Source organism: Pantherophis guttatus, chromosome 17 (genome assembly GCF_059756535.1).
Source record: "Pantherophis guttatus breed Tessera chromosome 17, ASM5975653v1, whole genome shotgun sequence".
In the NCBI taxonomy this organism is placed as follows: domain Eukaryota; kingdom Metazoa; phylum Chordata; class Lepidosauria; order Squamata; family Colubridae; genus Pantherophis; species Pantherophis guttatus.
In genome coordinates, this window is record NC_142079.1 from 557399 (window position 1) to 585398 (window position 28000).

The following is a 28000-nucleotide window of genomic DNA, read 5'->3' on the forward strand; positions in this document are numbered from 1 at the left end:
ACTCCAAAGAGACAAACCCCCCTCCCCCAGTTGCTTTCTCAGGGCAGGAGAAGCTCAGCCTGGAGCCTCCTCTCTCTCCTCTCACCTTGAAGACCCCGGAAATATCCCCTACACCAAGTAAGCAAACTCTCTTCCACAGGGGCTCTTCTGCCCCCTAGTTTTCTGCCTGTCCTCCAGCTCCGTCCCTGTTCCTTTCAGCACCCACTGAGTCCAGAAACACGACCCTCCCCTCCTGGATCCTTTGGCCATCTCCAGCGGACAGTCCAGCGCAAAGGGCCATGGAAAGTTTTTTTCCCCTCTGCTTCCAAGTCCACAGCAACCCACGCCCCCCCCTCACCCTCCAGGAGAGGCAGCCAAACCTTAATTTAAATGTTCATTGAGCAGGTAAAACGAGAGGAAAATCAATTCCATCACCTGTCTCTGCAAATCCTGCTGGGGCTGATGGGGGGGAGGGGGCTTTCAGACTTTGGGGGAGTTCTCCGCCTTGCAACTTACTGCAGGCTCAGCAAACCATCCAGCCGCCGGGCAGAGCTGCCCTCGGCTCAAAAACACCTGGAGAAGGAGCCAGAGATCCTGCAAGCATTTCTGCCCACCAAGCCCATCAAATTGCAGGGCTGGCCCATGCTGGGTGGTCCTGGGAAGGACCCCAACAGGATTTTCACCTGGGAAGCATTATAGAGAAGGGGGCCCATCCCCCCGCCCCGCCCCGTGCCGGCTTTGAGGAACAGCTCTACTTGCATTTGTGCTCTTGGGGGACCCCCATCTCTTGCTGCCCCCCCCAACCAGCCTCTGGCTCCCTCACCCTTAACCTAGTGAGAAACTAAGCAGAACTTTAATTTTAATGTTCATTGAGCATGGAAGCACCATGGCAAAAATCAATTTAATAACCAATATTTGCAAACAGAGCCTGAAGGGAAAGTGGTGCCGATTCTGGGGGAACTCTTCATAATAACATTTAAGGCTTTCCATCTCAGATGGGGAGTGGGAGTTCACACACAGACACACTCACACCCCACCCCTTGCTTGAAGCTATGTGCTGATACTTATCTATCTACAACTCTCCAACCTGAGGAACAGACCATCCTTTATCTGTTGGAAACATCACCACAAGGTAATCCTGCCTTGTTCCATTCTGAGAAGCAGCTCCCATTGGACCCCTCAACAGCCAGGAAGAAAAGCTGTGACTTCGGAGGGACAAAGATGAAGGAAGCGTCCCATCCCTAGTGTGAAAGTTGAAGTTCTCCCGGATTAATGCCACTTGACTATCCAAAATAGAAAAGACGACAACGAAAACAAAGTCCAACTTCAGACTCGGCTCTCAGCAATGGGAAAGTCACCCAGCCCGGCTGAGCTCGAACGGCTGTCCTTCGAAAAAATGGGCTCCTACTCCGGCTGGAGGATTCAGAAGTTCATTTAGGAGCTCTCCATGGTCCTGTTCTCCTGAATCTGCAAATTTCCCTGAAACTCCCGTCTTTTCATTGGAGTGAGCCAAAAAACCAGAATGGCTGTAGGTTGAATGAAGTAGCTGGAGAAGGCTTGAATCAGGCCTCCCACATCCAGTGGCACTGATGAGGTTACCTAGCCGGGTCATGAAATGTCTGCAAGGAAACCACCCAGCTCAAAGTGCACCAAAGACCCCACAGCTCTATCCTGAGCTACGGAGGTCCTCTTCTATCAGTCCCCACCTCCATTCTCCTCGTCTTCTGTTTGCTTCTGAAGCGGCCGAGCTCTGCAAAGGAGACTCCTCGCCCCACACCTGCTCTCGGCTTTTTAACCACCCAAAGCCCCCCAGAGAAGGAATTCATTTCCTCTGAAGCAATGGGGTTTTGCAACGATTGCTGAGTTCGGTCACTACTCAGCCTCCAGTCCGCAGCTCCTGCTGCCGAGTTGGGGGAAATGGCCTCTTACCCACCCAGTTTCTTCCACCAGCCTGTCCTCCTTGCAACCCCGAATGGGGGGAGGGGGCTTGGGATTCCTGCTGATTTCTGCCCTTCCTTCTTCTTGGGCATTTCAATATCCCCAGCGTTAAACTTTCACCCGAGGGTGAAAAAGTGATCCCAGCCTTTCCTGGTGGCTCACTTTCACCTTTTCCGTCCTGATATTCAGGCCTCCAGGGAGGAGACGTTTTGGGTCTCAGTGTTGGGAAGCTCCCTCCTCCCTGTGGCTTATTTGTGTTGTGGCCCCCCTACCTAGTTTACTGCCAGTGACATTCAGATGAATAGCCACTGTCAACCGTCCCCAGTCCTGCAAAGAGAAGGTGTCGGCGTGATTTATGACACTATCTCTGGAAGGCTGTTCCCACATTTGGTGGGCAAGCAAGCATCCCACCTCCACACGCAAATAGTGCCTCCTCCTCTCCATCCATCTTCCCCCCCCCCCGGACTTCGCTCCCTAGGGGGGACAGGAAGAGGGGAGGCAGGCACAGAGAGAGGGGCTTCCCCACGGATGCCCCAAGGGGAAGGCAGGCATCAGGAGGGACCGGCTCAGACCTTGGTGGGCCCTTGGGTGATGGGATGCAGCTCAAAGACCAAGAGAAGGGCACACCTGGGGCCTTGGCACGGCCCTCTCTTGCATGGGGCAGCGTGGTGGGTGGTCTCCATGATGTGCCCCCCCAGCCCAGCAGTGCCTCCAAGGACCCTCTCCGAAGGGCTGCATCTCAGAACTGCTGGCTTTCCTGCTGCGGCCCCCTCTCTTGAGCAGCTCCCTGGATGTCTCCATTAATAAGCAGGTGCTGCTCTTATCAGTGGCTCCGGGTTCAGTCCGGCTCTTCAGCAGGCAGCAGATGTGACTCCCGTTGCTCTTCCTGACATCACAAAAGTGGTTTTGCCAGCTTTGATGAGCCCCCAAAGAGGCTGCTGGCTTTGCTGAAAGCTCTTCCCTCCTTCCTTGCTTTGTTAATTAAATCGTTACTGGAGCTGCTTGACGGACTGGCTTCTCCGACCACCAACCTCTCTTTCGGCCTCCTTCCTTCTTCCCCAGCCCTCCAACTCCTGGGCCAGGCATCCTGAGGTCGGGAGGGCTTCAGATCCTGCCCCGTGAGGGTCTGCCTCCCGCCTGCCCCCCTCCCTCCCTCTGGCCGCCTCCGTTTCCCTGCTCCTGCTCAGCTTGGTGGCCAGGGCCCAGCAGGGCTTCAGCGGCGGTTCCTCTCCGGAGCAGCAGCGTGGCCGGTGCTAAATGCCGCAGGTTTGTCAGGGTAATGGAGTGCGCCCGGAGGCAGAGATGATGCATGGATTCTCGTGCGGATCCATTACAATAAATACCCAGGAAAGATTTACTGGGGGCGGGAAAAGGTCTCTGAGCTGAAGGCAGGCAGAGCAGCCCCAGCCGGAGATGCCACCTTCTCTGGAAAAGAAGAGTTGGGGGAAGAGCTCAGGAGCACCAACCTCTCCCTCCCTCCCCCCACCCCCACCCCCGTCCAGACCCCTCTCTTTCTCTCCCTCAAGCGGATCTGGCCTTTTCCCTTCGAAATCCTCGGCCGAAGTAAAAGAATTCCACCAATGGCACTGGGGCAACCTGTGGGCAACCCAGAACGCCTGCGCTGAAGGTCTGCATTACAAAGGGGGGGGGATACTTGTGAGCCCCTCTGCACTGCTCTCTTGGCAGCCTCTCCTCCCCCCCTCCCCACAACCATCTGCAGCCAGAGCCAGGCCAGGCCCCGAATCAATGAAATGTTAACAGCCAATTAACCTTCAAGGACAACCCTTCAGCCAAGACACCGGGCTTTGCGCACCTCCAAAGGCTCCGTGTCCCTTCCTCAGATCTGGAGGGCAGGCAGGAGACCCCCCCCCCCAAGGCACTCTTTTCCCTCCAACCGGTTCCAAAAGAGACCCGTGGAGAGGAGGGCTCCATTATCTGAGATCAGGAAGTTGCAGGCGCCATCACGGAAGACCCTTCATTCTGCTTGGAAGCATTTCATCAGCTGGCCGTTTTAACTAGAACATTTTTAGAAAAGCCTGCCTAAATAGCCTCATTTAAATATTTATTTCCAGAGCTTTTTTTCCCCATCTCACAAGCAGCATTTTTAAAACGCATTTAGTAATATTTTCCGAGAGGTCATATGCCGACAGGATAGAAATCATTTTCTGTTTGATAAATCCTAGTCAGTGAGGTTCAATGTTCACGCTAAGCCATGATTCATAAGCCACAACAATGGGAATTTACACGCAAGACTCAGCCGAGAGCCACCTGCCCCAAAAACACGCCTTGGATGCAGCTGTTGTCCCAGGTCCGTCCATTTCTCCCTCACAATTCTCCCCGCTGGCTGTGAGGAGAGTTGAAGTCACGTCAGCTCCACCAAACCGGTTTCCTTGCAAGACCAGCGGAGCCCCTTTAAGAGCCGATGCTGGAGTTTTCCTCTTCCCTTCCCATCACTTCTTCCTTTTATGTCAGACCCTTCAGACTGAAATCCAGAGAACCTGATCTGTGGCTGAGCATCCAAAAAGGCACATCAGAAAAGACACAAAAACTGCTTTGGGAGCTGCGCTGGCCTGCATGCGAGAAGCATCTCCAGGCCTGCCCCATTCTTTCTGGCCCTCCGGCCCCACCGCACCACTAGCTGCTTCCGCCCCCCCCCCCCCGTTTCGCTTTTTGCCGACAAAGCAGGGTGTGACTCCTCTAAGCTCCTATTTGTGTCATTCCCCACCTGCCACCGTGAATCAAACGCTCTGACACGCACACGCCAGAGCCTTTTCTTCTCATATCAGTAATGCAATTTCCAAGCTACATTGTGACAATGGGGTGTAATTAAGGTGTCAGTATATCATTTAGCCTTTTCAGTGGGAAAAAGGAGGATGCCGAATCTCCCTCGGTGGAGGAGAAGAACAATGCAAAGGAGGAGAAGGCGGGAGAGCCAAAGCAAAGCTGAAGTTGGCAAGGACAAAAATATCGTTTTCACCCGTCTTCCTTTCTCTTCTGCTTTGCCTTCCCGGATGGAACCAAGGACAGCCCTGCGGTTAAAGGGATTTCGGGCTCACCGGTGGGGAACTCGGGCGCTCGAGCTGCGGCTGAGCTAGAAGTCCCAGGGCTTCCCACCAGCATGGCGCATGGCCCCAAGTGAGGTGCCAGGGCAGTTTAGAGTCAGCCAGCTCTGCCAGTTGATGCCCAGCAGTTAGTCTTAGAAGGGAGGGCCAGCAACTGGGGGCTTCTGCCTACGAATTCTTGAAGGGGATGGAGCATCCAAGCCCCCCAAAGAACCACCCACTCACCCTGGCTGAGAGAACGAACTCCAAGCAGAGAGAACCTTTGTCTAGCTGCCTTCGCCTCTTCCTCACGTCTCTTCTGCTGGGGTTCCCCCTCTGGGCATTAGCTGGGTCTTTTTTGGGGGTGGGGGGCGTGGGGGGGCAATCATCCTTGGCCCAAGGGACAGACATGGCCACTACAGGTCAGGAGGTCCGCTTGCCTGCCAGTCAGAGAGGGAGGGAGGGAGATTCTGCAAACTTTCCAGTGGCAAGAAAGTTTTGTGCCCCAGCCCCAGAGGGCCTCCCCCTCCCCCTCCTGCCAGCTGCTCGAGGGTGGGAGGTGGGTGGCAATGGCTCTCAGGCAGCAGGTGTCCAGACCTCCTCCTCCTCCAATAAAGGCCATTTAATCAAAGGGAATGGAGGGCCTGGCGCTGCAGTTGAGGGAGCCTGGCCTGGGAGACAGTCAGGCACCTGCCTCCCCCTTCTCTCGGCATCTTCCAGCCCCTCCCAAAGGTGGTGGCCGCCCAATCTGGGCTTCTCGAGGGGGATGTGATGCCAGGCCAGAAGGATCAATTGCTAATTGGAGGGTTTTTTTTAATTATCTTCTTGGAATTGTTTCTCTTCCTTTCCGCCTCTCCCTTAATGAAATCACAGGTGAGGGAGACCGGAGTAGGATTAATCTGACAGCTCAGCCCACTGGGGGAGGGGAGAGGCAAGAGGGAGGTTGGGGTTGGGGGGCTGGATCAAAGCTGGTTGGTGCAGATGTTGCCTTCCATCCCCCCCCCCCAGGAGAAGCTGGAAGGGGCTCTGTGGGAGCCTTGCCGGCCCATTGCAACACTGAGCTCAGTGGGCCAGATCCTGACACAGAGACTGGGCCGGTATTGGCAGCCTCAAGGAAGCCACAGGTGAGGTTGCCCTCAACTGCTCTCCTGCTTCTCACCTGCTGGACAGAGAAGCTCAGGACAACCCATCACCTGGCACGAAAACCAAAAGCATCCTTCCTATCAGCCGACCATCAATTTCACAAGCCCCACCCCTACCCCCCAACCGGAGGCTGTCCACTGCCACCAGGGCACAAAACAGACCTCCCTCACCTGGGGAGCATCCAGGTGAGATGAATCTGATGGGGGGGGTTCAGGGCAGGGCAGGTGAGGCCAGAGATGCGGCCAGGCTCCTCCGCTCTTTGAGGAAAGGGCCAAGCATCCCTTGGGGAGAGAAGAGAGGAGTTAAGGGAACCGAGCAAAGGGGGCTCTGGAGCTGAGTGGTGGGCAGTCAATTGCCAAGCCTCCCTAGGACCCTCTGCCCACCTCCCCTCCAACCCCCGGTGCGCTGAGTGGCATCTCCCCTTCCTCGGAGGCAGCCCTGCTGCTCATGTGATGTACTTAATAAAAACAAATTAACCTGCATAAGCATTAATTTCCCAGCTACACATACATCCTGGCCTCATTAGAGTCGCGATCCCAGGAGCCCAGGAGTTCTGGCACATGGTAATGAGTGTGTGCGGGAGGAAACGTCCCCCTTAATGGGATTTATTTACTGCCATTGCAATTCAAGGCACATGGCCCCAATCCAGGAGGGGGCAGACCCAGACGGAGGAGGCCTTGGCTTGGTGAGCTGCAACCAGGCCTGGAACCAGAACCCCCTCGCTGCCCCTCCAACCCGGCACAGAAAATCCTCCAGGGGGAAGTGTGTGTGTGTGTGTGTGTGTGTGTGTGTGTGTGTGTGCGCGCGTGCCAAGCAAGCTGCTCTACCCACTGCACCTCACGGGCACAAGTAAGAAGCAAGGAAACAGCTCGATTCACTCATGCAAAATTGGGAAGATGACCAGCTGCCACGTTTGGAGACCCCTGCCTTAGGAGAAAAAGGGAAATTTTGCCTCATTTCCTCCAGATGCCAGGTAAAATAATCTCTCTCTCTCTGTGTAGGGCCACCCTGTTGTCTCCTTCACAATTTCTGGGTTTTGGGGGCACCTTCCCGCTCCGAGTCAACCGTTTTACAGCAACATTTAGAAAATGGGCCCATATTTGCAGGTATCTGTGCTAACCAGAGGATTCCCTTAAAATGCAAAGAGAGGCCAAGAGTTGGGTGTGGGTTGGTACAAAAATGGTTCCTCTCCACAGCCAAATCTCAACCGCCCCTTTGGCACACACACACACACACACCTGGCACTCTCTGTGGCAGGAAGCCTAGCAAGCAAGCCAGGGGCAGATTGTGGCACAAGAGGCAGGTGACCCAAATGGGAAGAGGTCACCTTCCATTAATAAAGGCCAATTAACAGGAAAGCGCATCAAAACAGCACACTCAATAACTCAGAAAGGTGCAAAGAGGCCCATTAACTCCTGGGGCTCTAAGCTGGAGGTGGGCTTTGAAAGCAACTCTGGAGCGGCAGCCAAGAGAGCCCCCTCGGAGCTTCAGAAGGGAGGGGCTGCCAATGCAAGCTAATAGCAGAGCCCTCCCTTGCAAATGGCTGAAAGGACTACCGCTCCCATTGTCCCCAGCCTCGCCAGAAGGGCTGACGGACATCTGGTTGGTGACTCCTGCAGAAGCCCAGGCCAAGACTTTCAAGGAAGGTGAGAGGCAGCCGGGTCCTCTTGAGGTACCCCCTCCCCCCCCAAAGCCCTTGACATCAAGCAGAATGGCCAATTAAGCCAACTAAATAAGGACCCAAACACTTGTTCCTGCTCCCGAGGTTTTTTGTAATGATTTGGAAAAAGTCGACTGATGCTTTCTGAGTTTTTTAAAATTAAGAACCAACCTTTGGCTGGTCTCTTTCCAGCTCCCCTTCCTCCTTTTAAAAGCCCCCTCCCAGACTCACAATCTTGCTGATGGGAGGACTTTTGTAGCTGAACACCAATAACCCCGAGGAAAGCCTGGGGGGCACTTTTGTTCAAGTCCTAATGAGGCTGCCTGGGGGGGGGCGGGGGGGAGAGTGACCCTTCCCCAGGGCCCCAGGACTCCAGAGCATTGAAAGGGATGTTTTGAACACTCAACGTTTAAGTTTGCACACAAGAGATTCAAGCCAGTTTCACGCGACTTGTGCTTAAATTCCTCCTTGTAACTTCCGCTTCTCTTCCGCCCTCCTGTTCCACGCTCACCTTCCATCTCTGCACTCCTCAGTTCCCATCCCCTTTTCTCTCCTGCTTTCCATTTTCCTATGCATCCGCTTAGGGCTGATCAGTCGAGCCCAGTTCTAGCCGATACTCATGTAAATTGATCGTCCTTTTATCTAAAAAGGTAACTTAAGTCCCGCTTATCTATTTAAGCAGCATATGACTAAGTTGCTCTGGCTTTGCACGATTTCATTGCCTCCATCGGAGTTTTCATTCTTGTGTTTTGGTCCTCTCTTTAAGGGCGCAATAAGCTGCCAGATGCTTAAGAGGTGCAGGCAGCCATTTGGTTGAGGGCTTCAGTCATAAAGGGTCTTGGGCCTTAGAAACTCATATTGCCACCTCTTCTTTTGCACACACACCCGACTCAAAAGCAGCTCACCCCCAGGAGTGGCCCTTGGCTCTGACATCTCGCATGGCCAAAATGCGACCCTCAGGACACTCCCCCCCCCTCGGATCTGGCCCTGGGTTAGATCCACCTTCTCATGTTTAGCCCTCGACGGCTTTCCCAGGCGATGCCCGCTGGCTCAGTGGGCATCGGCAGGCAGGCAACACATGGCTGTCTTCTCAGGCCTTTTCAGCTCCTTTGGCATCCAGAAGAGTTGCCCCCTTCAACCTCCACTCTTGCCTTCATCCAGAGAAACCACTTCTGAACACGCCAACAGCCGCCTCCTTCCCTTGAACATGGGTGCTTCAGAGCAACTGCACCTTGTGTGTCCCCTGGTAGAGAAGGGCAGCAGTCAAGGGCAGAGCTGCCACCTCCAGCATCTGACTGAGCTCCAGGCAGGCTGAGGAAGGGCCCGAATTCTCCTTGTGTATGTGTGGCGGGGGGGGGAGCAAACCTGGGAACAGCCTGGCTCTCTCCCTCCTCTGCAGCCAAGTGGCTCTTCCTGGAAAAGACAGCAACAGGAAGGGTGGGGTTTTTAAAAAAGAGAACAGCTTGTTCAAGTGAGGCTTTTTACCTTTTTGCAGGATTGCTGTTCTCCTCCTCCTCCTCCTCTCCTGCCCCTGGCGAAGACGGTGGCACTACCCATCGTGCCCTCTCTGCCTCAAGGGCCCCCGGAACAGCTGGGGGGGGGGTCTTTCACCACCCAGTCTTGAGGCTGCTTCCCTTTCAATTTGCCCCCCCCCCCAGCAGCTCCCCTCCGCTTTCGTGCCTGGATGTTATTATTCCTGCTAATTAAAAAAAGGCACGGGATGAAAGAGACAGAAAAGAGTTGTCCTTGTCTAATTGCAACATTAGGGGCATTATATTTCACACCTCCTCTGCGCTGGTTGTCAGCTACTTCATGATGTTCGCTCCTGTTTGCCGTTTGGTGGAGTGTTAACAGGAGTTTTCCATTATGCAATCAGCTGCCATAAAAATCAGGGATGGGTGTCAAAGAAAGCGCCACAGAAACAGCCCAGCCGGGGAAGGAGGCTGCGGGAGGCTCCAAGCAGGTGGAGAACTTGCTCTTTTCTTCCTCCACAGGAGCCTGTTCCAAAAGAGCTAGATGGAGCCTCCCTGCTCAGAGGCAATCTACCTGCACACTCCAAGCCGAAGATGAAGGAATCGGATGCCAGGATAGGGGGACCTCCCTGATTATCCGTGATCGGAGGAGATACAAGCTAAGGGGGAAACAGTCTGTCAACAGCCCCAAGCCCAGAGGCAGCTTCCACCTCAAGAGGTTCCTTTCAGTGCCAGGATGGGAGGGGGGCTATACTCTCCTGCCCCCTTTTTCAAACCAGTTGGCCAGAGTCCCAACCAGAAGCAGGTCCAAAGCAGTCTCCTCTGTGGTCCCAGAGCCACCCGTCCCCGTCTGGGAGCATCCACGGGGGCCACTTGGCAGTCCTTCAGTTGCTTGAGAGGGAAGAGACTCCTGCAGACCTTGTAAGGGGGGGTGGGGGGGAGTGTCCCAGCCAGGGCTCAGCAACTGGCTGGGCTTGGGCCAGGCCTCCTGGCGAGCGACTCAAGGACCCTCACAATGCAGCTGCTGGCTAATCGGCTCGGCTTATGCAGCCGAAAGCAAACGGGCGGGTGAAGAATCCAATCAGTTGGCTTTGCGAGGACCTGCTCCATGGTGGTGGCACCAGGCTGCTCATTTGTCTGGAGAAGCAGCGACGTGTCAGGCTCACAGACAGACAAGGCCTCCTTATCTCGCAGAGCACACACCGGCTGGGCTGCCCCTCCTGGCCTCCCTCGAGGCTCACAGCCACAGGGCCGGACAGGGCCACCATTGCCTTCCCCCCACCTCCCGCATGGCTCAGCCTCAGCCCCCGATTTTGAGACGAGGGAGCCAGATGGTCTGAATCAGCCGCAACCAGCCCTCCCCGCCCAAGCCAGGGGGGTCACCCAGTGCCCCTTTTCAGATGCTAGGTGGCAACCGAGTACTTTGCCGACATCTGGACAGGCGCAGGCAGAGAGCTCGGGAAGGAAGGTGCCTGCCATGGATTATCCATCCGGAAACCTTTGCTGCTGGAGGAGGCTGCGCTGAAGCCTGGACAATTGGCCCGTTTCCTGGGCTAAACTGCTTGTGGATGCGGCTCTCCTTCCAACACAGGAGGGAGGGAGGGAGGGAGGGAGGGAGGGAGCTGGGCTTTCTCACGTCTGCGGCCGAAGGGAAGAGCTGAAGGGCCAGCTGGTATGAATGGCTCCTGGTAGCAGGACGCTGGCCCCAGCAAAGTTGCCAAGGCACAGCCCATCCCAGAGCTTTCAGAGGCTGTTGGGGGGGGGGAGGAGGCGCAAGGCTCTCCCGGCCTCTCCCGACCTTTGACCTCTTGGTGTCCAGAAAGGAAAGCTCTGGGAAAGCAGAGCCAACCTCACTCCCCATCCTGCCCGCTGAGTTCGCAGGGGGGAAAACTGTTACCCGAGCCTCCTTGCGGGCTGGCTGTAGGGCCAGGAACCTACCCCATTGCACTTAGGGAAAACAAGAGGGGAGTCCTCAGGAAATCAATTCCAATTTTCAATTTAGCTACACCACCTGCAGCAAGGCGAGCAGTAAAACCACACAGAGGTATGCCAAATAGACGCAGGGCTTGTGCGTCCCAGGAAGGAGGCCAGATAGGCCGTGCCAGCCATGAAGGGCTCTCTCCCTTTCGGGGTCCTTTACAGGTCTGAGGAAAGATATAAGCAGGGGTAAACCCTCCCTCCCTCCTTCCTTCCCTCCCCATAAGGAGGTACGGACTTTCACCTGGAATTCAGGCGGCTGCCTCTGAGGCTGGAGGTTCTCTTCCGCCATCAGCTGGGGTTGAGAGGCCGCCAGGCTGCCTTCTGCTGCAACCTCAGAGCTACCCCCCCCCCACCATGCCAGTTCTCACAAGGGGCCGGTTCGCATGGGCACCAAAAGCAGCCGGAGGGCTCCTTCTCAGCTCACCCGCTGCCGAGCCAGGCAGGAGAGGGGCATTATCCCAGCTCAGCCGAGTGGAACCGCTTAAGTGGAATCCACTGTGTACTCGGGCGATTTCAAACACAAGTAATCTTCATCCGCACGACAGGAAGTGAAATATTCCTCCACCGTCTGCAGTAAATTACAGCCGCTGGCCGGGGCACATAAACCATTCCTGCGGCTGGGCCGGCCTGTGTGCTCCCTCACCAGCCTCTCTGCCTCTCGCGATAAATCACCCAGCAAATGGCTGCTGGTCACTCCAAGCCTGGGAGTCACCACTGCGGCTGCTGGAGACCCCGAGGACTGCGGGACAATTTGTGGATTTATGAATGTTTGGAGGGTCAAGCTGGCCCTGGATGGCGGCCTCAGAGTCATTCCACTTCCAGGAGAACCTGATCCCCAGAACTGCTGGATTTGCTGCCAGATCCCGGCTGAAGGATCCCAGCACAGGCGTAGAAAGAGATTCCTTTTCTTAGGAGGAGAGTTTGGCTTTCCCAGCCCATCATCCCCGGCCAGGAGTCCAGGGCTGGCAGCCAGGACCACTTGCTTCTCCCAGCAGGACAGAGCCCGAGCGAGCAGCCACCTCTTCCTCCAGACTTTGGGGCCGGGAGCCTCTCCCCTCCTCGGTCCCCCTGATCCATCTCGGTTCCTCTTTTGGGGGAGATCAGCCAGGTGTCAGGAAAGGAGCCCACGGATAATCCTGAGGCACCCAGGGAGGGTGGAGAGGGAGTCCCTGCCTTCCTGGAGGAGGCGGAAGGGGAATCGGAGCAATCAATGCCCTGCCTTCAACGTCCCCCATCCTCGTGCGGCTGCATTTGGGGAGATGTTATTCCTGATGACAGACAAGGGCAATTATCTGTTATCCACCAGTAGTTTTAGCCTAATTTCATTACTGCTGTGCAATTCTTCCCCGGCCGCTAGTCTATCAATGTCTCCCAGAAAGGATTAGGCTGCATTTTCTTCATCTTCAAATGAATTTTAGCTGTCACTCCCTTGATGAATTGAATAGCCGGGGCCGCTAACCCAGGCGGGGAAGGGCGAGCCCAGACGAAGCCAGGTTGAAAGGCATCGGCTGAAGGCCTCGGCCTGCTCTGGCAGGCGCCTCCCGGAAGCCCTGGTGCCCCACGAGGGACGGGCAGGGCGGGCAGCACAGATGGCCCAGCTGGAAGCCTGGCCCCACGGTCGGCTCACCCCAGCAGTCGCACCACCAACACAAACACAGGCTGGCCACGTACCTCTTCTCATTTTTAAGGATTCTTTGGGGAGCCTCTTAGCATCCCACAGCCCCAAAGGACCTTCCCTTCCTCCACTCCAAACACAACTGAAAATACTTTTTCTGCAAAGTGATGCCTTAACATGATGGTTTGATCCTGGAGAGCGCGATGCCTCTCCTCCTGTCCCAGACCCCACCCAGGGCGCTGGGTTTCAGAGGCAGCAAAAAAACCAGGGATGCAAACACAATCCTGACCGCGTCAGCAGAAAAATGCAATATAAGATGAGATTTAAGCTGATCTCAGGGTGTTGCGGGAGGAGGAGGAGGAGGAGGAGGAAGAGAGGCTCCCTCAGGAGGGGCAGGACCCCCAAATTGCTTGGAAAACTCAATAAAGCCGAGGATGGATGTCACAGAATGCTAACTCAGCAACCCTGCTTGGCTGAGGGAAATCTGACCTGTTTTGAAATCCAGCTGACCCGGCGGTACGACGACATTTAATCTCCCTTGGAGGCCCCCCCCCGGAAACATCTGTCCGCTTGCACTGCTGGTTCGCTCTCCGTGCCTCCTACTCAACCTTGAAAGCCCCAGCACCTCCGCTCCCCGCCCCCCTAATAATTGAACCCCACTTCCCAGCCTCCAGCCTCTTCCTACTGAGCTCTGTGCCGCTTTGGAGAAAACTCAATGGCCAATTATTTTTTAAAGAATTATTTAAAGGAATTTCTTCATATTCATAATTCATATTTTATTTCAAGACATCTGCTGCTGATTACATTACATTTAACTAAAATTAGATGAAGCTCTCAGAATGTAATTAAGCCCCTGCCAAAATTCCTGGCCCACCAATACCAGCCGAGCACAGCGGGGGACGTTCGGAGCCTAATATGTAATTAGGAGCTATTTTCTAGCTGTTTTTAAAGTCTGAAAATTAGCTGCCTTTATTAATCACACAGACAAATATAAAGCCAAGCCAATGCTTGCCGAAATTTCTAAAAAGGATTTTTTTTTAATTATACACCACATTGCACCGAGACTCATTTTGAATGTTGATTTGTTGTGCACTGACATTTTGACAACTAGTTCTCAATTTGTCTGTCGTAGTTCGGCAACAACAAAGCCGACAGTAATACTTAACTTTCAAAACCTTCACGGTGCCGTGGGGGGCTCCTGGGGAGGGGGATTCATGCCTTAAATCCATCACGGAGTAACAGGCTGCCACGGGTGCCCTTCCACGCTGGGGGAAGGAAGCCCCGGGCCCATCTGCCCTGTCTCGCCCCCTCCCCAATTGAGGAGTGAGGGTCTGTCTGAAGCACGGCCCTCTTGTCAAAAAGATGCAGAAGTTCACAGGCCCCCAGCAGACACTTCCACACCCTCAAGAACTACCAGCCTTGCCGGCTGATGACACCCAATTCTGCTCTCCCGAGACCTCAAGGCGCATGGCCAGTTCCAAACACTGTGGCAGGACCCTGACGGGCAGCAGCTGAGCCACTTGGTTTCCTTCCCCCGCGGAGAGCTTTGAGGTCACCTTGGTGGCACATCTGGAGCGGACGGTGGGCTTCCCAGACCCAAGGGCTCCATCCAAGAGAGGCTCCCTGTCAGCGGCAGGGACTTGGATCCTGTAATACGGCCTTTCCTCTGCCTCAAGATCTTGGCTCTTGAAGGAAACGCTCTTGACCAGGGAGAGGTCGGACATGGAGAACAGATGAAGAGCCTTCTCTGATACTCCAGGGAGTAAATGGCAAGAGGTTACACAGGAAGTCTTCTTCTAGGGCCACGCCCAGATGTTTCACAGGGCACCTTGTTCTAGATCTCTTCTTCATCGACTCGGCTCTGGCCACAATTTCACGCTGTTAAGAGTTGCGGGTCCTTCCACCCTGGGAACCAGGCCTGCTCGGAGGGCTCCAGAAGAGGGGGTTTTGGGTGTGACCTATTTCCGTTCTGTTCCACAGTGGAATATCCTGACCAGTTCTGAAGGCGAAGCCCTAAATAGCTGGGTGGGCTTTGGCTTAGAGTGCAGACTCAGAGTGAAGCAGCCACTGCAGCCTGTAAATCGTGGCTTAAGCGTGTGCACAAAGTCAGGCAATTATGGCTTGGTGCAAAGTGTCAACCCAGACATTGTTTTCCACTGATGGGGCCGTTCTCTCCCCCAAAAGCAGGATTAAGAAGCGGAGATCAAACCGACATGAGTGCTGCAATGCTTGGGAGGGGGCTCTGAGCCACACAATCTCCATCAGCCTCCCTCGGATCTGAGAGAGAGAGAGAGAGAGAGAGCTGCCTTTCAGCTCCTGCTCTGACATTTTCTATCCTGACCCCTTTTTCCGCCTCTTATCTCCCCCAACGCCATTGTCTCCCAAGCATCCATTCAAAGCAGCCACTGCTGACGTTCAGCATAAAACCATCTGCAGCGCCCAGCCAGGCTCTCCCGCACCTGCCACTCCGGGGGAAGGCAGAAGCCCCCCCCCCAGGGTTAACAGGGCAGGGAGGCCACTGCGGTGGGGCCCAAGGCAGGAAGGACCCCCAAAGGATGGTAGAAACCGACCCCAAGAAGGGGCAGGACAAGAAGCCGAGAAGAATCTCTGGGCTGGGCTGGGCCGAGTCCCACTTGGACAGAGAAAGCAGCTCAGAGGGTTCGACCAGATGGGCTTCCCCCCCCCTCTGTCCAGCCAGCTTGTGCAGGAGGGGAAGATTGCTCCCCCCAATCCTCTTGGCAGTGGAGCATGGTTCCAGAGGTTATGTAAAAACAATGTCATTTCCCCAGCCTCCTCATAAAGAGTTATTTTAATACAGCTCTAGTTACCAGCCTGTTGCTCAATTATTCAGTGCTACAGGCTCAATGTTACCGTTTTAAGTTTTTGTATAATTTTGATGCTTTTATTGGCACATTGCTGAAAATTAGCTTTAAACCGAAAAGCAGGTTAAGCATATTTAAAGTAGCTGAGCAAATGATTGGAAAAGGTATAAATAGCCTCACAGTCATCGGCAACGTTTTGGTTTCTCTTTCCGGCTGCCAAATTGCCTCGTCATTCTCACCCTTCACAGGAGTGAAACCAGCCCAGGAGCAGGCCAGGGAGGCTTCTGGCCTCTGAGCGCCAACCCGGTTCAAAAGACCCATCAATTCTGATGAGACCGACCGGAAAAGCTTCAGCCTTGGAGGTTCACCTGTTCAGCTGTAGCTCTCCGTTTCCCAGGTTTTGCCTCAAGGCAGGATGTGGGCAAAGTCCGGCACTCGACTGTCTTGATTACCTGCCCCCCCCCATCCAGGCCCCCAGCCAGTGTTTTCCTGGCCTCTAGCAGCCAGCCTCTCCCAAAATGAAACAGCTTTCAGGAGCAGATGGTCTCTCTGACCGCATTCCTGCATCCCTGCGCAACTGATCTCTGCCAGGGGCTGCCAAACCTGGCCTGGCTCTGCCCACATTTTGCTCCCGGAGGGGAGGGGAGGGGAGGGGAGGGGAGGCCGGCTCTCAGCTGCTCCTTTGCGTTCTTTTCATCTTCCGCTTTCCTGGGCTGTTCCGGCCATTAGGAGCCAACGGGGAGAATGATTAGTCTTCCCTCCACAACGCTCATCAGTGCAAAAGTGACGCTTGAGAAAAATTAGCCAAATTACCAGCCTGATCCGTCAGTCCTCCCTAACGTGCATCTTTGACAAGAGGGGCCTGGAAGCAAAGGAAGGAGCCCACCACAAAAGGCAAGGGGGGCGTGTGAGGGGGGGCAGGCATCTCCTTGGGGGCAGCAGGCAGAGAGGCTGCCTTTGCGGCTATTGTCCTGCGATGACCCTCCGGTCACTTCTGCCGTCTTGTGCTCCTTTCCAGAGACGCTTGCTCCACCCGCCATTCTCCTCCAAACAGAGGAAGGTCCCGTTTCTCAAATTAGGGCCAGAAAGATGATCCGGGATGCAAGATCCCCTCCCCCCCCGTCCCATCAACTTGGAGAGGGATGCCATTACCCAGCAGAACAACGAAATCCATTTTAAATTCTAGACCCAACATGGCTACATTTATACATCCCATCAAACCATGGTTTTGTTTAACTTCCGTTTGTTTCTTCAAGGGCTGCCCCTCCTTCTCAAAGGCCAGAGAGTGGGAGGGGGGGGGGAGAGCAAAAGGTGAAATCCAAGAATAATAACCAGGATGAAGTGGAATGCAAAGTGTGGTAGCCACTGAATTCCCAGAAACGCTTGGAGGCCTCTGCAGGCTCTGGGCTTCCCTCCCACTTTGCCCATATGATGTGTGTGTGTGTGTTCTCAAAATCACCCCCTCCCCCCAACAGTGGCCTGCTCTACCACTTATAAAAAGTGCCCACCCAGCTTCCCATGCTCTGCCACCTTCCCGGGTGGCACAAACTTGGCCCCGATGAGCTGTAAGAATAGCCCCCTGCCAGGGGTGCGGGCATTCCGAGAGAACCAATGGAGCCCCCTCCCAGCAGCTGGGATCCCTGCCCACCTTTGCAATCAAAAGACCCTCCTAGCCATAGCTCCTCTGTAAGTGGGTCTATGCTGCCCTCTGCTGTTCAGAAAAGTGTCTGCGCTCACTGAGAAACTTCGCTCAAACCAGCTGCCAGTTCAGGCCAAGCGCCCCCCCACCCCACCCCAGCAGTGGCTGTTTCCTGGGAAGACAACACCCCCCCCCCTCAGCCCAGGACTGAAGGAAGCCCTGACACAAAAGCCAGAAGAGCCATCTTTGACCCCAGCCTTTATTCAGGGGCCTCGCAACCCCTCTAACACCAAAAAGCTTGAGTTGACTAACTGACCAAATACAATTACGGACACAAAGCAATGGCCCTGAAACATACATGCTGGTTTCGAGGGCATTCAGAAGTCCTGTTTTTCATTCCCTTTAAGCCATTCAGCACCTCATTAATGGGGGAACCCCCCCCCCCTCAGCACAGGCCAGGAAAGGCAGTAATGCTATGCTTGGAATCTTCCCCAGGAAGCCTTAAAAATTAGAGACGAATCAGCAAAGAGACAGTTAATAGCTCATCTTCCCAGAGCAAAGTTGCCAGGTCCTGTCAATTGGTGGGGGAGGGATAAGAAGAGTTTGGGATTGTGGGAAAGCCACTAAGGAGATGGGCTGTCATGGGAGGGAGCGACTCCCCCTCCTGCCTGCCCGTGACCTGGCAGTGTGCAAAAGGTGCAAGGATTTACACTAGCGTACCCGAAGACCCCCGTTAGCAGTAGAGCCAAGTCAACAGCAGGTCGGCCTCCTGGTGCTTCAGCAGCCCCCACTCCCACTGAGTAGACCTGCACCCTTCCCAAATTGACTGATCAAGTCCCGCTGGGCCGCCTTGGACGTTGCCTGGATGTCCAGTCCGAGTCAGGGCAGGTCCCAGGTGGAGGAAGAGTCGCTCTTCACGGCCACCATTAACTGCCCTTCAAAGCCTTCTGCACTTCCGCTTTCAGGCACGGCAAGGCGTGGGCGCTTATGCCAGGCGCCCCGATGACCGTCTCCCAGCACTCAAACCCGCAGTGGGTCAGGTCTCGGATGGCGTCTTCCACCGCCGAAGGAGCGGTGCCTGCCAAGAGACGGTGCTCCCCAGTTAGACACTCAAAACAGCAGAGGTGGGTACCGAGCTGCCCAGCCACCCCAAGCCGGTGCCCAAAGCAGCATAGAAGGTTTGGCACTCAGAAAGTGCAGCCGAAGAAAATGGAGCTGAAGAGCCACGAATGCAGGTAGAGGATGGGTAGGTAGGCTCACCACGAACGCTGAGCTTGGGATCACACGCAAATGGCCGCAGCCACCCAGACAGGCACTTTTAAGGAGCAACATGCCTCTGAGCTACACCTCGGAAGCATTTAAGTAGAATTTAAGAATGGTTCGTGGTTACCTTAAGTGTGGCACTTAAGGTAAATTCTAAAGAAGTGTTGCATAGCTGTCTGGGGAATTCTGGGAACTGAAGTCCACAGGTCTTAAAGATGCCAGAGTCGAGAAGCACTGCTGTAAAGGAGGCCCATAAGCCGCTGAAAGTAGCACATCCAACTGAAAGCCAATATGCCCCCAACAACTGCACTGCAACACATCTGTAGGGCTCTTTCACTTACACAATTGATTGTGAACTCAACCGACCCGCAACCAACGGAGAATTCAAGAGCAAGAATGAAACCTGTGCAAAGGAAGGCAAAAGCCGGCCAGGAAAGACTCACCTGGTCGAAGCAAAGTGATGGCGCAGCCGCCTCCCCCAGCCCCGGTCAGTTTGCTATGCAGTCCATGGGAGGAAGTGACCTGGCAGACGCGGTCCAGCAGGGCGTGGCCGACCCCGATGCCATTGAGGAGGTGCTGGTTGATGTCTACCAAGTCCTGAGGAAAAAAGCAGCGACACTGATGAGAGGAGAAACATGGAGCAGAAGCAGGGAACGTGCTTCAGACAGAAATAAGTGTGGCAAAAAAGCCAAGGTTGTTTTTCAGTTTTAAAAGCGGGGTTCTAGTCCTCATGAAGGAATCAAGATAAGGGCTTACCTCCAGCCTGGAGTAGTGTTCCTGAGATGGATCTTTGGTCATTGCCTCAAGAATACCTTCGCATTCCCGAGAAATTGCATCTATGGTAGCAAGCATTGGCTCCATGATAGTGGGAAACTGCAGGAGGAAAAATGATAGGGGGAGGGAGGGAGAGAGAAAGAGAAAGAGAGAGAGAGAGAGAGAGGAGGAGGAAGAGCAAAAATAAAAAGCATAAACCATCTGAAATCTTATTCAAGCTATCTTGGCACAGTTATAAGGTTTACTTTTAAAAAAAACACCTGCTTCTATTAAAGTTAGCAAGAAACGGACCCTCATGAACGGCATTTTTCGGCAGAGCTGCAAAGAATATTTGGCTAAAATGATGCCCCAAAGGTCAAGGGTCAGAGACCCAAGCAATACTGTTTAAAGAATTCTTGGCGACCATCTAAACACCCAGAAACAGGCCAGCCGTCTCCTGCTTCCTGGCACTCAGAACAGCTGTGCTTTTTATACAGCCCCTCTTCCAAACCTGAGTGTATTTTGACCTATCACCAACCATAAATTCTGGGCAGTCACAAAGCCTCAGAGGGGAACCAGAAGAAATACCTCCAGGAGCTTGGCTTTAACCCCCGCAACCAGGATCTTGGTGCTGCGTGGAACTTTAGTGTTGGTCAGCAAAATCCGTAAAGTGGGCACACTGAGAAGAAAAAGACTCTTAGAAAACAAGTCAACAGTCTGGGAATTGCTATGCAATAACTAAGAATGCAGACCCATCAGGCACAGCCAAAGGAGGATGGTACGGGTTTTATTTTCCCCTAAAGGACCTGGATGTTTGCAGCCTGGGAGAGGGGTGAGGATTTTGCCAAGCATCTCCACAGCAGGAAGGTGAAATTACAAGCCCCATCGTCTCCCACCCCGAGGGGGGACTGAAGCATCTCGCAGCCTTCACTTCCGCCCCTGCGAATGCCGCACAGCCAGCGTCGCACAAGGAAGGGACCTTCGCTAGCTAAGCTTAATCACCAATTAGAGCCACGGTTTACTTACAATTAGACTCCTTGGTGTGTTGTAAGCGCTCTCCAAACGACCCAACCAAGGCCCACATTTCGCAAGCCAAAATAACTTTGTTTTCTAATAACTGCCAACAGAATAACTGGTGTCTAACATTAGCTGCTAATAGAGCAATTTCACGCCCTGCGAAAGATTCTAATGAAGTCCGATTAGGCCAAGCTGGCGGAAGGTACTGTGTGTATGGGGGGGAGGAGGGAGCTGTCGCTGAGCCCTTGCTGGCAATCTCTTTTCCGAGCCCTGGCAACGCTCAGCATGCAAACTCTCTAATGTGACACTTGCTTGCCGAAGGGACCCTTCGCAGTGTGAGACCTCAGGCCCAGAGTGAGATCAGTGGAAGGCTGCTAGTGCTCTCCTTCGAAAATAAGACTCTGTCAGTCTGCCTAAAGAAATTAATCAGCCATCAAGGCTTTCCCCCCCTTTTTTTTAAATCAAAACTTTTTAACACACTGATCATTCTGCAAATCAAAACATTGAAGAAAACTATCTTTTTCTGACGGAAATACCAAGACATGCCATCATGCTAAAAATACAACTCAATCTTTAAAAAATGTTTTTATAAAGCCACCAATTCTTGTTAAAACAATCTAAACATTGATGCTAAAATGAACCTTACCTTTTTAACACAGAGATTTGTCCTGAAATATACCGCAAGGCTCCACCTAAACATTTGGGAAAGAAGGAAAGAAAAATTGTTCCCCAGGATGTTTCATCTTACCATATTCTGCAAAATTGTTCAATTTCACCTAGCAAGAGGGAAACATCTGGCTATTTACTCCTTTACCAAAAACCAAGAGAAGGGAGGCCTTGGGGTCTACGGCAGTCAAAATTCCTTCCCGGAATCCTAAGGAGCATTTAATGTGGTTCCCTAAGACAGCTCAGCTCAGTACCTAAGAGAGGGGCAAAAGGCTCCTTGCGGTACCTGAGCTAGTTCAGAAATGCAAAAGAAGAAAAGAGAACACCAACCCCAGGTGCTCACAGCGTTGTCCACTCCAGAAGGATTCCCATGGATCACTTGCTCTCCTCGGAAGGCCAACCTGTTGATCACGTCCAGCTCCTCCTTGGTCCATCTGGAAGAGCAGAAGAGGCCTCGGTTGAGATCAACCTCTCCCCACCCCCTTTCAGCAGCCCTCCAGGTCCTCCTTTGACCTGCTGCTTCTGGTCCTTTAAACCGGACAGGATGAAAAAATGCACCTGGGTCCCTAGAACTGCAATCTTATCTTTGAGCAACAAGACCCCAAATGAAGGGCTTTAAGATGACAAAAAGCTCCCTTAACAAATGCCCAGTTCCACGTGGACAGGTGGAAACAATTTTCCAACTCCTCTCTTTCCCAGTTCCTACCTAGCTGTTTCTTGGCCCTCCTGCAGAGGATAGCTGATGGCGCCGCATCCAAAAAGCAATGCCCCTGCCAGGCAGACCGAGTACGCTGCGCTGGAGCCTAACCCAGCGCCGGTGGGCAGCTCAGACCAGACTAAGATGTCAACAGTTGGCAGAACCCTGAAAGATAAGAACATTGTGAACATTGAAGTTTTGCAATTCCACTCATTGCTTTCCTCATGCTGAGCAGAATTTAATAGCCTTTGCTTTCATGATGAATCACAACAGCCTTACAGAACGAGTAAGACCACAGAACCGGTCTTTCCTTTGCTCATTTTCTCCTCTGGTTTTTTTGGGATGCGGTGCCTTAGAAACAAGTAATCTGTAAGAAGTGTTATATGCTGCCCACTCCTAGTTTCCTGATTTTTTTTAATAAAATAGATATAATCCACACCCTGATTTTATTTCATGGCTCATGAGTTATTTTCTGCAAATAATTATCCCACAATCCTGATTTTAAATTCATGTGATAATAAAACATCTTTTTTTTCTTCTGTTGTCTTTCATTGTCAAGCTTCGTTGGCTGTATCCCATTCTTTCTCTATTTCTTTCAATCTATCGTATCTCGCACTGCCTGTTCTTTAGGATCCACATTAACAGTCATCTACACATTCGCTAAACCCTCCTGAGTACTGACATTCCCAGAGAAGGGCAGGATAGCTCCACAATCTCCATCAATGCCTCCAAATTCTTCATGTGGAAATTGGGAAGGCATGTTTGGCAATCCTGACTGCCAAGAGCGAAAGAGCCACACAGCAAAGGTGAGCTCCATAGTCTTACCCGTATTTAGATGCCACAGATAAGTACAAATAAAGAAAGGCTGCAGCAGCTACACTCTGGACTGCTTCATGTCCATAATCGCCCCCCGCAAACTCTTTCAGCTTCTCCACTTGTTCAGCACTGGGGGGCTGCGCTTCAGGCAGTTCAACTGAGGAGAGAACGAAGAGCAGGAGACATCATCTTCTATGCCCAGAAAGGGAGGCGAGACCCCTTTCTTCAGTAGGTTTGGACAGGAACGCTTTACTAACTATTTCACATGCATCAGGATAACACCAACAACAAGTTGCAGATCAGGGGCAGAATTTGACGGATCCAATTTTGAAAGCACGCGGCCCGATTGCCAGCTAAAGACTATCAGATGCTCTTAGGAAACAGTTAAGAGACTCTCAAAGGCAGTTAAACAGGCCCGGGAGTTTCGGAAAACCTAACCCTGGGCAGGGTTCTCCCAGGCCACCCACCGAAAGCTTTAAGGTAAAGCTGATTTTTGGAGCCCCGCAAAGAAAGCGAAACATGGTAGACCGATGGCAGCAGGAAGACAAGGATGAGAGGCTGTTGCTTTGGGGGGCGCAACACCCCCAGCCGGATGGCGAAGAGGCCGGCTTCCCCAGCGGCTCCTTGTGGGGGAGGGAGGGTGAAAGGCAGGAAGGTGGAATTCCCCAGAGGCGCCTCGGGCCTACCTGAGAAGGCGGCTAGCAGCGGCCGGAGCTCTGCGGCTTCCCAGCTTAGTTGGCTCCCCAGATTCGGCAGCTGCAGGGAGATTTTCCCATCCTGCCGCGGAGTCATCCGGAGGAAAGTCCGCAGGTCCAGGGCGGTTGCCAGAGCCACCTGCCTCCCAAAGGCATCAGGGGAGGAAGGTCACAGTCACCAGACGGAGGGACGGAGGGACGGAGTCAAAGTCCACCGATAAAACTGAGGTGCTGAGGAGGAGGAGGAGGAGAAGCGCCCCCCTCCCCCCCTCCCTGCGCAGAGAGGAGCCGGCCTTTTGGGGTGCAAAGGCCAAGGGGGGGCTGGGGGGGGTTGGGGGGCCCAGCGCGGCCCTACCTTTCCGTGCACCACCGCATGCTCGCCGTGCAGGATCACCTTCCCCGGGGCGGAGAGCACCAGGCTCCGCTTCCACATCGCCTCCCTGCCGAGAGAGAGAAAAGCGCCGTCCGTCCGAGGGGGGCAAAGCTCCGGGACCCCCCCCCCCCGCCGGCCCTCCCCGCTGACCCTCCGCCTCCGCCCCTGGGGGAGTGGGGGGGGGCTTTCCGCGCAATGCATGCTGGGCCGGCGGGAGAGACCCTCACCTGTCCCAGCCGCCGCTCAAGGGGGTCCGAACATTCCGAAGGGGCGTGGCCGGCGCTCCGCCCCCGCCCAATCGGGCGATGCGGGCGCCGTCTTTCCTTCCCCCGATTGGCCGCTCCCCGCAGCGCCGCGCCCAATCGGAAGCCGGCGGGGGCTGCGACGACGGCCGCCCGGAAGGGACAAACTTGGCCGGGCGCTTCGCCCTCGTTCCCCGGGCATGGCTGGCGCGGGCTGGCGGGGCGGGCGCTTCCTCCTGGTGCGGGCGGCGGCGGGCGGCGGCGGGGCGAGGAGCCGGGCCTCTTGCCGGGAACCGGGGCCCGACCCGCCCTGGTGAGGCCGTGCGAGGGGCCCGTGGCGAGATTGCAGCCCGAGACGCGGATCCTGCCAAATGCCCCCGGGGGGGGGAGGGGAGAGGAGGGGGGGAGCCCGGCTGGGCTGGTTCCCTGGGGGCGGGAGGGGCGAAGGGGGGGGGCGGGGAGCCCCAGAAGGGCCCGCTCTCCTTCCCTTGGCTGCTGCCTTCATCCGGCTCCCTTCCTCCCCTGCAGCCCGGATCCCAAGCCCCGGAAAAGCCGCGGAGCCCCCAAGATCTACACCAAGACGGGAGACACAGGTAGCCCCCCCTCTTCCCCCCGGAAGGCGGCGTGGCTAGGCGGGGGCCCCGTGCCCGTCCTCGGCTGACTCCCCCGTTTTCTCTCTCGGGTTGGGCTTGAAGGGTTTTCCAGCACCTTCACCGGGGAGAGGAGAGCCAAAGACGACCAGGTCTTTGACGCTTTGGGAACCCTGGACGAGCTGAGTTCGGCTATAGGGTAATTGCAAGATTGCTTGTCGGCCTTTATGCCAAAATGTTTCAGACAAAGGTGCCTCCTCCTCCTCCTCCCTCATGAGGTGCTCGTGGCTGCCTGTCAGCAGCGGGGCCTTTGCACTTTAGACAGGGGCAGGCAAAAGTTCACTCTGAACTAGAAGCGCAAATCCTGCAAAGCAACATTAACATCTAAAAATAACAGCATACTTGCCACACACCAGCTCTCTAGAGAGACTTCGGGAAAAAATGTGACAGTTCCATAGATTTCAGACTGGCTGAATAGTTGTTGGATATCATTAGAGGAGGGGGAGTCACATCTGGAAACTCTGTTCTTTTTCACTGCAGCTTGAGTGCTGAATTTGGCAGTGAAAGTGGCCACACGTTTGTGGAAGAACTCCACAAGGTGAGAAATAAATTGAAACCATCCTTTCTATCTGGGCCAAGCTGTTACTCCTCTCTTACTCTGAGAGGTGCATAGCCGGATTAAAACAGAGGCCTGACTGCCTTCCAGGTGATACCACCTTTCTGTACCCCCAACATGTCTCGACTTCCCCTCCGCAGGTCCAGTGTATGCTGCAAGATGCTGGCTCTAATGTGGCAACGCCCATCTCTTCAGCCAGGGAGTCTCACATAAGTAAGTAGGACTTCTCTAAGAAGCTGGAGGTTGGTAAGGAATATGCTATTCAAACACGTTGCCGAGAGTTGAAAGCCCAGATAACTTCTCCCATGGCTGTTTCACTGATTGGAATCTGCAACCTGCTTTTCTTGATTGAAAACCAAAGGCTTCCAAGGGTCCCTAAGTGAGGGGAGCCTGCTTTTGGATTTGACACCTTGGGAGTCACGCTTGGCAGATCAATGCAGGAGACTGTTCTTCCATGGGAGAGGGGAAAACATTCTGGGCACGTTCCAAGGGGCTTGAGGCTTTGTCAAGATTTTCCTCCAGGCCATCTTGTGTGACTGGCCTTCTCCTCCTCCTCTTCAGAGCGAACATCCTTCAGTGAGAAGCCTGTGCTGGAATTGGAAAGCTGGATAGACAAATACTCAGATCAGCTCCCACCACTCACCTCCTTCATTTTGCCAGTAAGTTCTTTATGTGCTCTTCCATGTTTTGGGCCTTCAGTCCTGGAGTGAGGATGTAACCACTGGACTTAGGCCTCTAGAAACCCTGAAGAGTTTTTCCGTGCCAGGATCACAACTTCATGCCTTTACATCCTACGTTGAAAAAAAAAAAAAAAGGAAAGGCAGCCAGAGGGGTCTTCTTTAGTGAGCCACTAAATCCTATGATTTGGGGCCAAAGCAAATCTCGCGTCTTGTGCTTGTGTCATTTCAGTCTGGTGGAAAAAGCAGTGCTGCGCTCCATCTCTCCAGAGCCGTGTGTCGCAGAGCTGAGAGGCGGTAAGGGACGGGGTCTGTTCTTCAGTTGGCAAGAACCTGGAGGCGGGTTTTAGAATAAATGCTCCCCTGCATGGGAAGAGTCTAAAAGGTGCTATAGGAGACCCCGCGGGAGTTGTGGGTTTAAGAGTTGTTGATAGAGCCACGGGAGAGACGAGGAAGCCGTCCCCTAAATGGTCGCTGTCCAAGCAAAACACATAAATGAAACACCTGGTCGGGATGGTTTTCCTTTTGTAAACTTCAGTTGCTTTGTGTCATCGTGGCGTTTGGGCCTCTGTCTCCTTATGCCTCCACAGTGTTGTTCCTTTGGTGAAAACAGGAGAAGCAGATGCAAATGTGGCCAAGTATTTAAACAGGTAACTTGGATTTACATGTGTAAACAGGCAGACAAATGTTGCAGGCCATAACTGCAGTCCTACAACAGGGAAGATCAATTTAGTTTTCTGCCATAGGACATTGCTGGAGAGGCATATAAAATGTTGCGACCTCTCCAGAAAGAGGTCCACCTGAGATTCTTTGGCCTTTTGCTATTTTACTGTAGCGTTGTGTTCAAACTCCCAGCTGCTTCAAGGGAATTATTTGGGCAGAAATGGTAACTCTTGACTCTGTACCTCCGTGGGCTTTTCCTGCAGACTTTGGCAAGGGGAGCTGAATGCATGTGTGGGTCATAGAGATCAGGCTTGGCCATTCTCTCCCCTATGCCCAGATGCGTCTCCCAGCTCTGGCTGGGGATCTCTCTCTAACCCTGCTGTCAACAGATGAAGGGTGACTCTTTTCTTCCCCGTATCCAGGCTGAGTGACTACCTGTTTGTCTTGGCCCGGTTTGCTGCGAAGCAGGAAGGGAAGAAGGAGCAAATCTACAGAAGGATGGAGCCCCAAGACTAAACTCATGAATACATGATGTGCAATGAACAACTTTTGAGCTGATAGAAGGCAAAGCGAAGTGTAAAATGTTGGCAATTTGAAACGCTCAGATCCCTACCTGAAAAGCCAATAGAAGCCCACGGAAATTCAGATTCCTGGCAGCTTTGTTGGGAGTCCGGCTTGTGTGTGTGAATTCAGAGCAACTGATGATGATGCCTGAAGATGCCTTTGTTGCATCTTGGAACACTGAAGGGAATTCAGGTTTAGTTCAGTCCCATTGGCTCCAGTTAAGCATGATGCTGCTTGCCAAGTTCCTTCGATCAAAATTAAAATGGATCTGGATTTCTTCCCTCGGCCACATCCATCTATACGTCTTGTCAACAATCTTGGAAAGCAGCTTTTGAGAGACGGGCACTTCTGGCAAATGTTCCAGAATCAAGCCTTGCCACTAAGCTCTTTCACCAGCTTCTCTGTTCTCCCAGTTATGCATTTTTAAAAAAGAAACGCCACCGCAGCATTCAACCAGTTTTTCAACTTTATTTCCTGTATTCCTGAATTTCCAGTGTGAAGAACGGGCCGTAACTAAAAAAATACTAAGTGATCCAAGAGCAAAATAATTTATTGATTTCCTCTGCAAAAGTCTCTCCTGGGAAAAGACGCATGCAGGGTGCAGGGCATGGGGAGAGAAGAGAACCGATGGCTTCCAAGGAAGGGCCTCCAGGTGACCTGAGCAACGGCACAATGTGCGAGGGAGGGGCCTGTGCATTTTAAAGCCCCAGTTTGCGCATTGAAGGTTGTGGGAAGCCACGGGCAGCTGCTGCCAGGCTCCTTGGGACTGGCCACTCCTGGATTCCAGTGGGTGGGAGGGCACCAGAAGTGGGGGGAGGCTGCACCCCTCCTCCAAGAGGGCAATTTGAAACCTCTCTCTGGAAGGCCCACAGTGGCAGCCACAGGTCCACACTCCATAATCCCCAACGGAAAATCAGGAAGGAAACGGGGTGAACCAGCATCCAGAACAGCTCCACACTTATGATCCTGTCTGGGTCCAGCCCTTTATTGAGAAGGGGGGGGGGGGTGTATTTCAAGGCAGTAGCTATGTTCTAAAATTAAAAAGAACTGGATTTAAATAAAAGCAACATTCTCAAAAT

At 53.7% G+C, this 28000-nt stretch overlaps 3 protein-coding genes across 12 annotated transcripts in view; 1 reads left to right on the forward strand and 2 right to left on the reverse strand.

Annotated features, from left to right (window-relative positions):
* The window catches only part of FAM222A (family with sequence similarity 222 member A), a 57659-nt gene extending 38527 nt beyond the window's left edge, over positions 1-19132 (reverse strand). The window contains exon 1 of the mRNA XM_060681769.2: positions 18996-19132. The gene's annotated coding sequence lies outside the window, so the exon portion shown is untranslated. The remainder of the gene's footprint in view (positions 1-18995) is intronic.
* Positions 7853-23841, reverse strand: MVK (mevalonate kinase). 9 transcript variants are annotated; one of them, XM_060681766.2, is made up of 11 exons: positions 23797-23841; positions 23552-23636; positions 23188-23339; positions 22511-22658; positions 21695-21850; positions 21319-21422; positions 20969-21014; positions 19894-19984; positions 19309-19425; positions 18996-19149; positions 7853-9174 (listed from the first exon to the last, which is right to left on the reverse strand). In XM_060681766.2, the coding sequence occupies exons 2-11, from the start codon at positions 23569-23571 to the stop codon at positions 8978-8980; spliced, it is 1185 nt and encodes a 394-aa protein (XP_060537749.2). In that variant the 5' UTR covers positions 23572-23636; positions 23797-23841; the 3' UTR covers positions 7853-8977. The 9 variants fall into 9 exon arrangements, with proteins under 9 accessions (XP_060537749.2, XP_060537748.2, XP_087736698.1 ...); XM_060681765.2 differs by having other exon boundaries at positions 23188-23335; positions 23797-23839; XM_087880577.1 differs by lacking the exon at positions 7853-9174 and adding an exon at positions 13580-15105 and having other exon boundaries at positions 23188-23335; positions 23797-23839.
* Positions 23823-27999, forward strand: MMAB (metabolism of cobalamin associated B). Of its 2 annotated transcripts, none has more exons than XM_060691977.2 (9): positions 23823-24124; positions 24340-24404; positions 24507-24600; positions 24942-24999; positions 25158-25230; positions 25579-25676; positions 25927-25991; positions 26285-26344; positions 26780-27999. In XM_060691977.2, the coding sequence occupies exons 1-9, from the start codon at positions 24012-24014 to the stop codon at positions 26871-26873; spliced, it is 720 nt and encodes a 239-aa protein (XP_060547960.2). In that variant the 5' UTR covers positions 23823-24011; the 3' UTR covers positions 26874-27999. The 2 variants fall into 2 exon arrangements, with proteins under 2 accessions (XP_060547960.2, XP_087736706.1); XM_087880580.1 differs by having other exon boundaries at positions 23860-24050.
* The last annotated feature ends 1 nt before the right edge of the window (position 28000 follows it).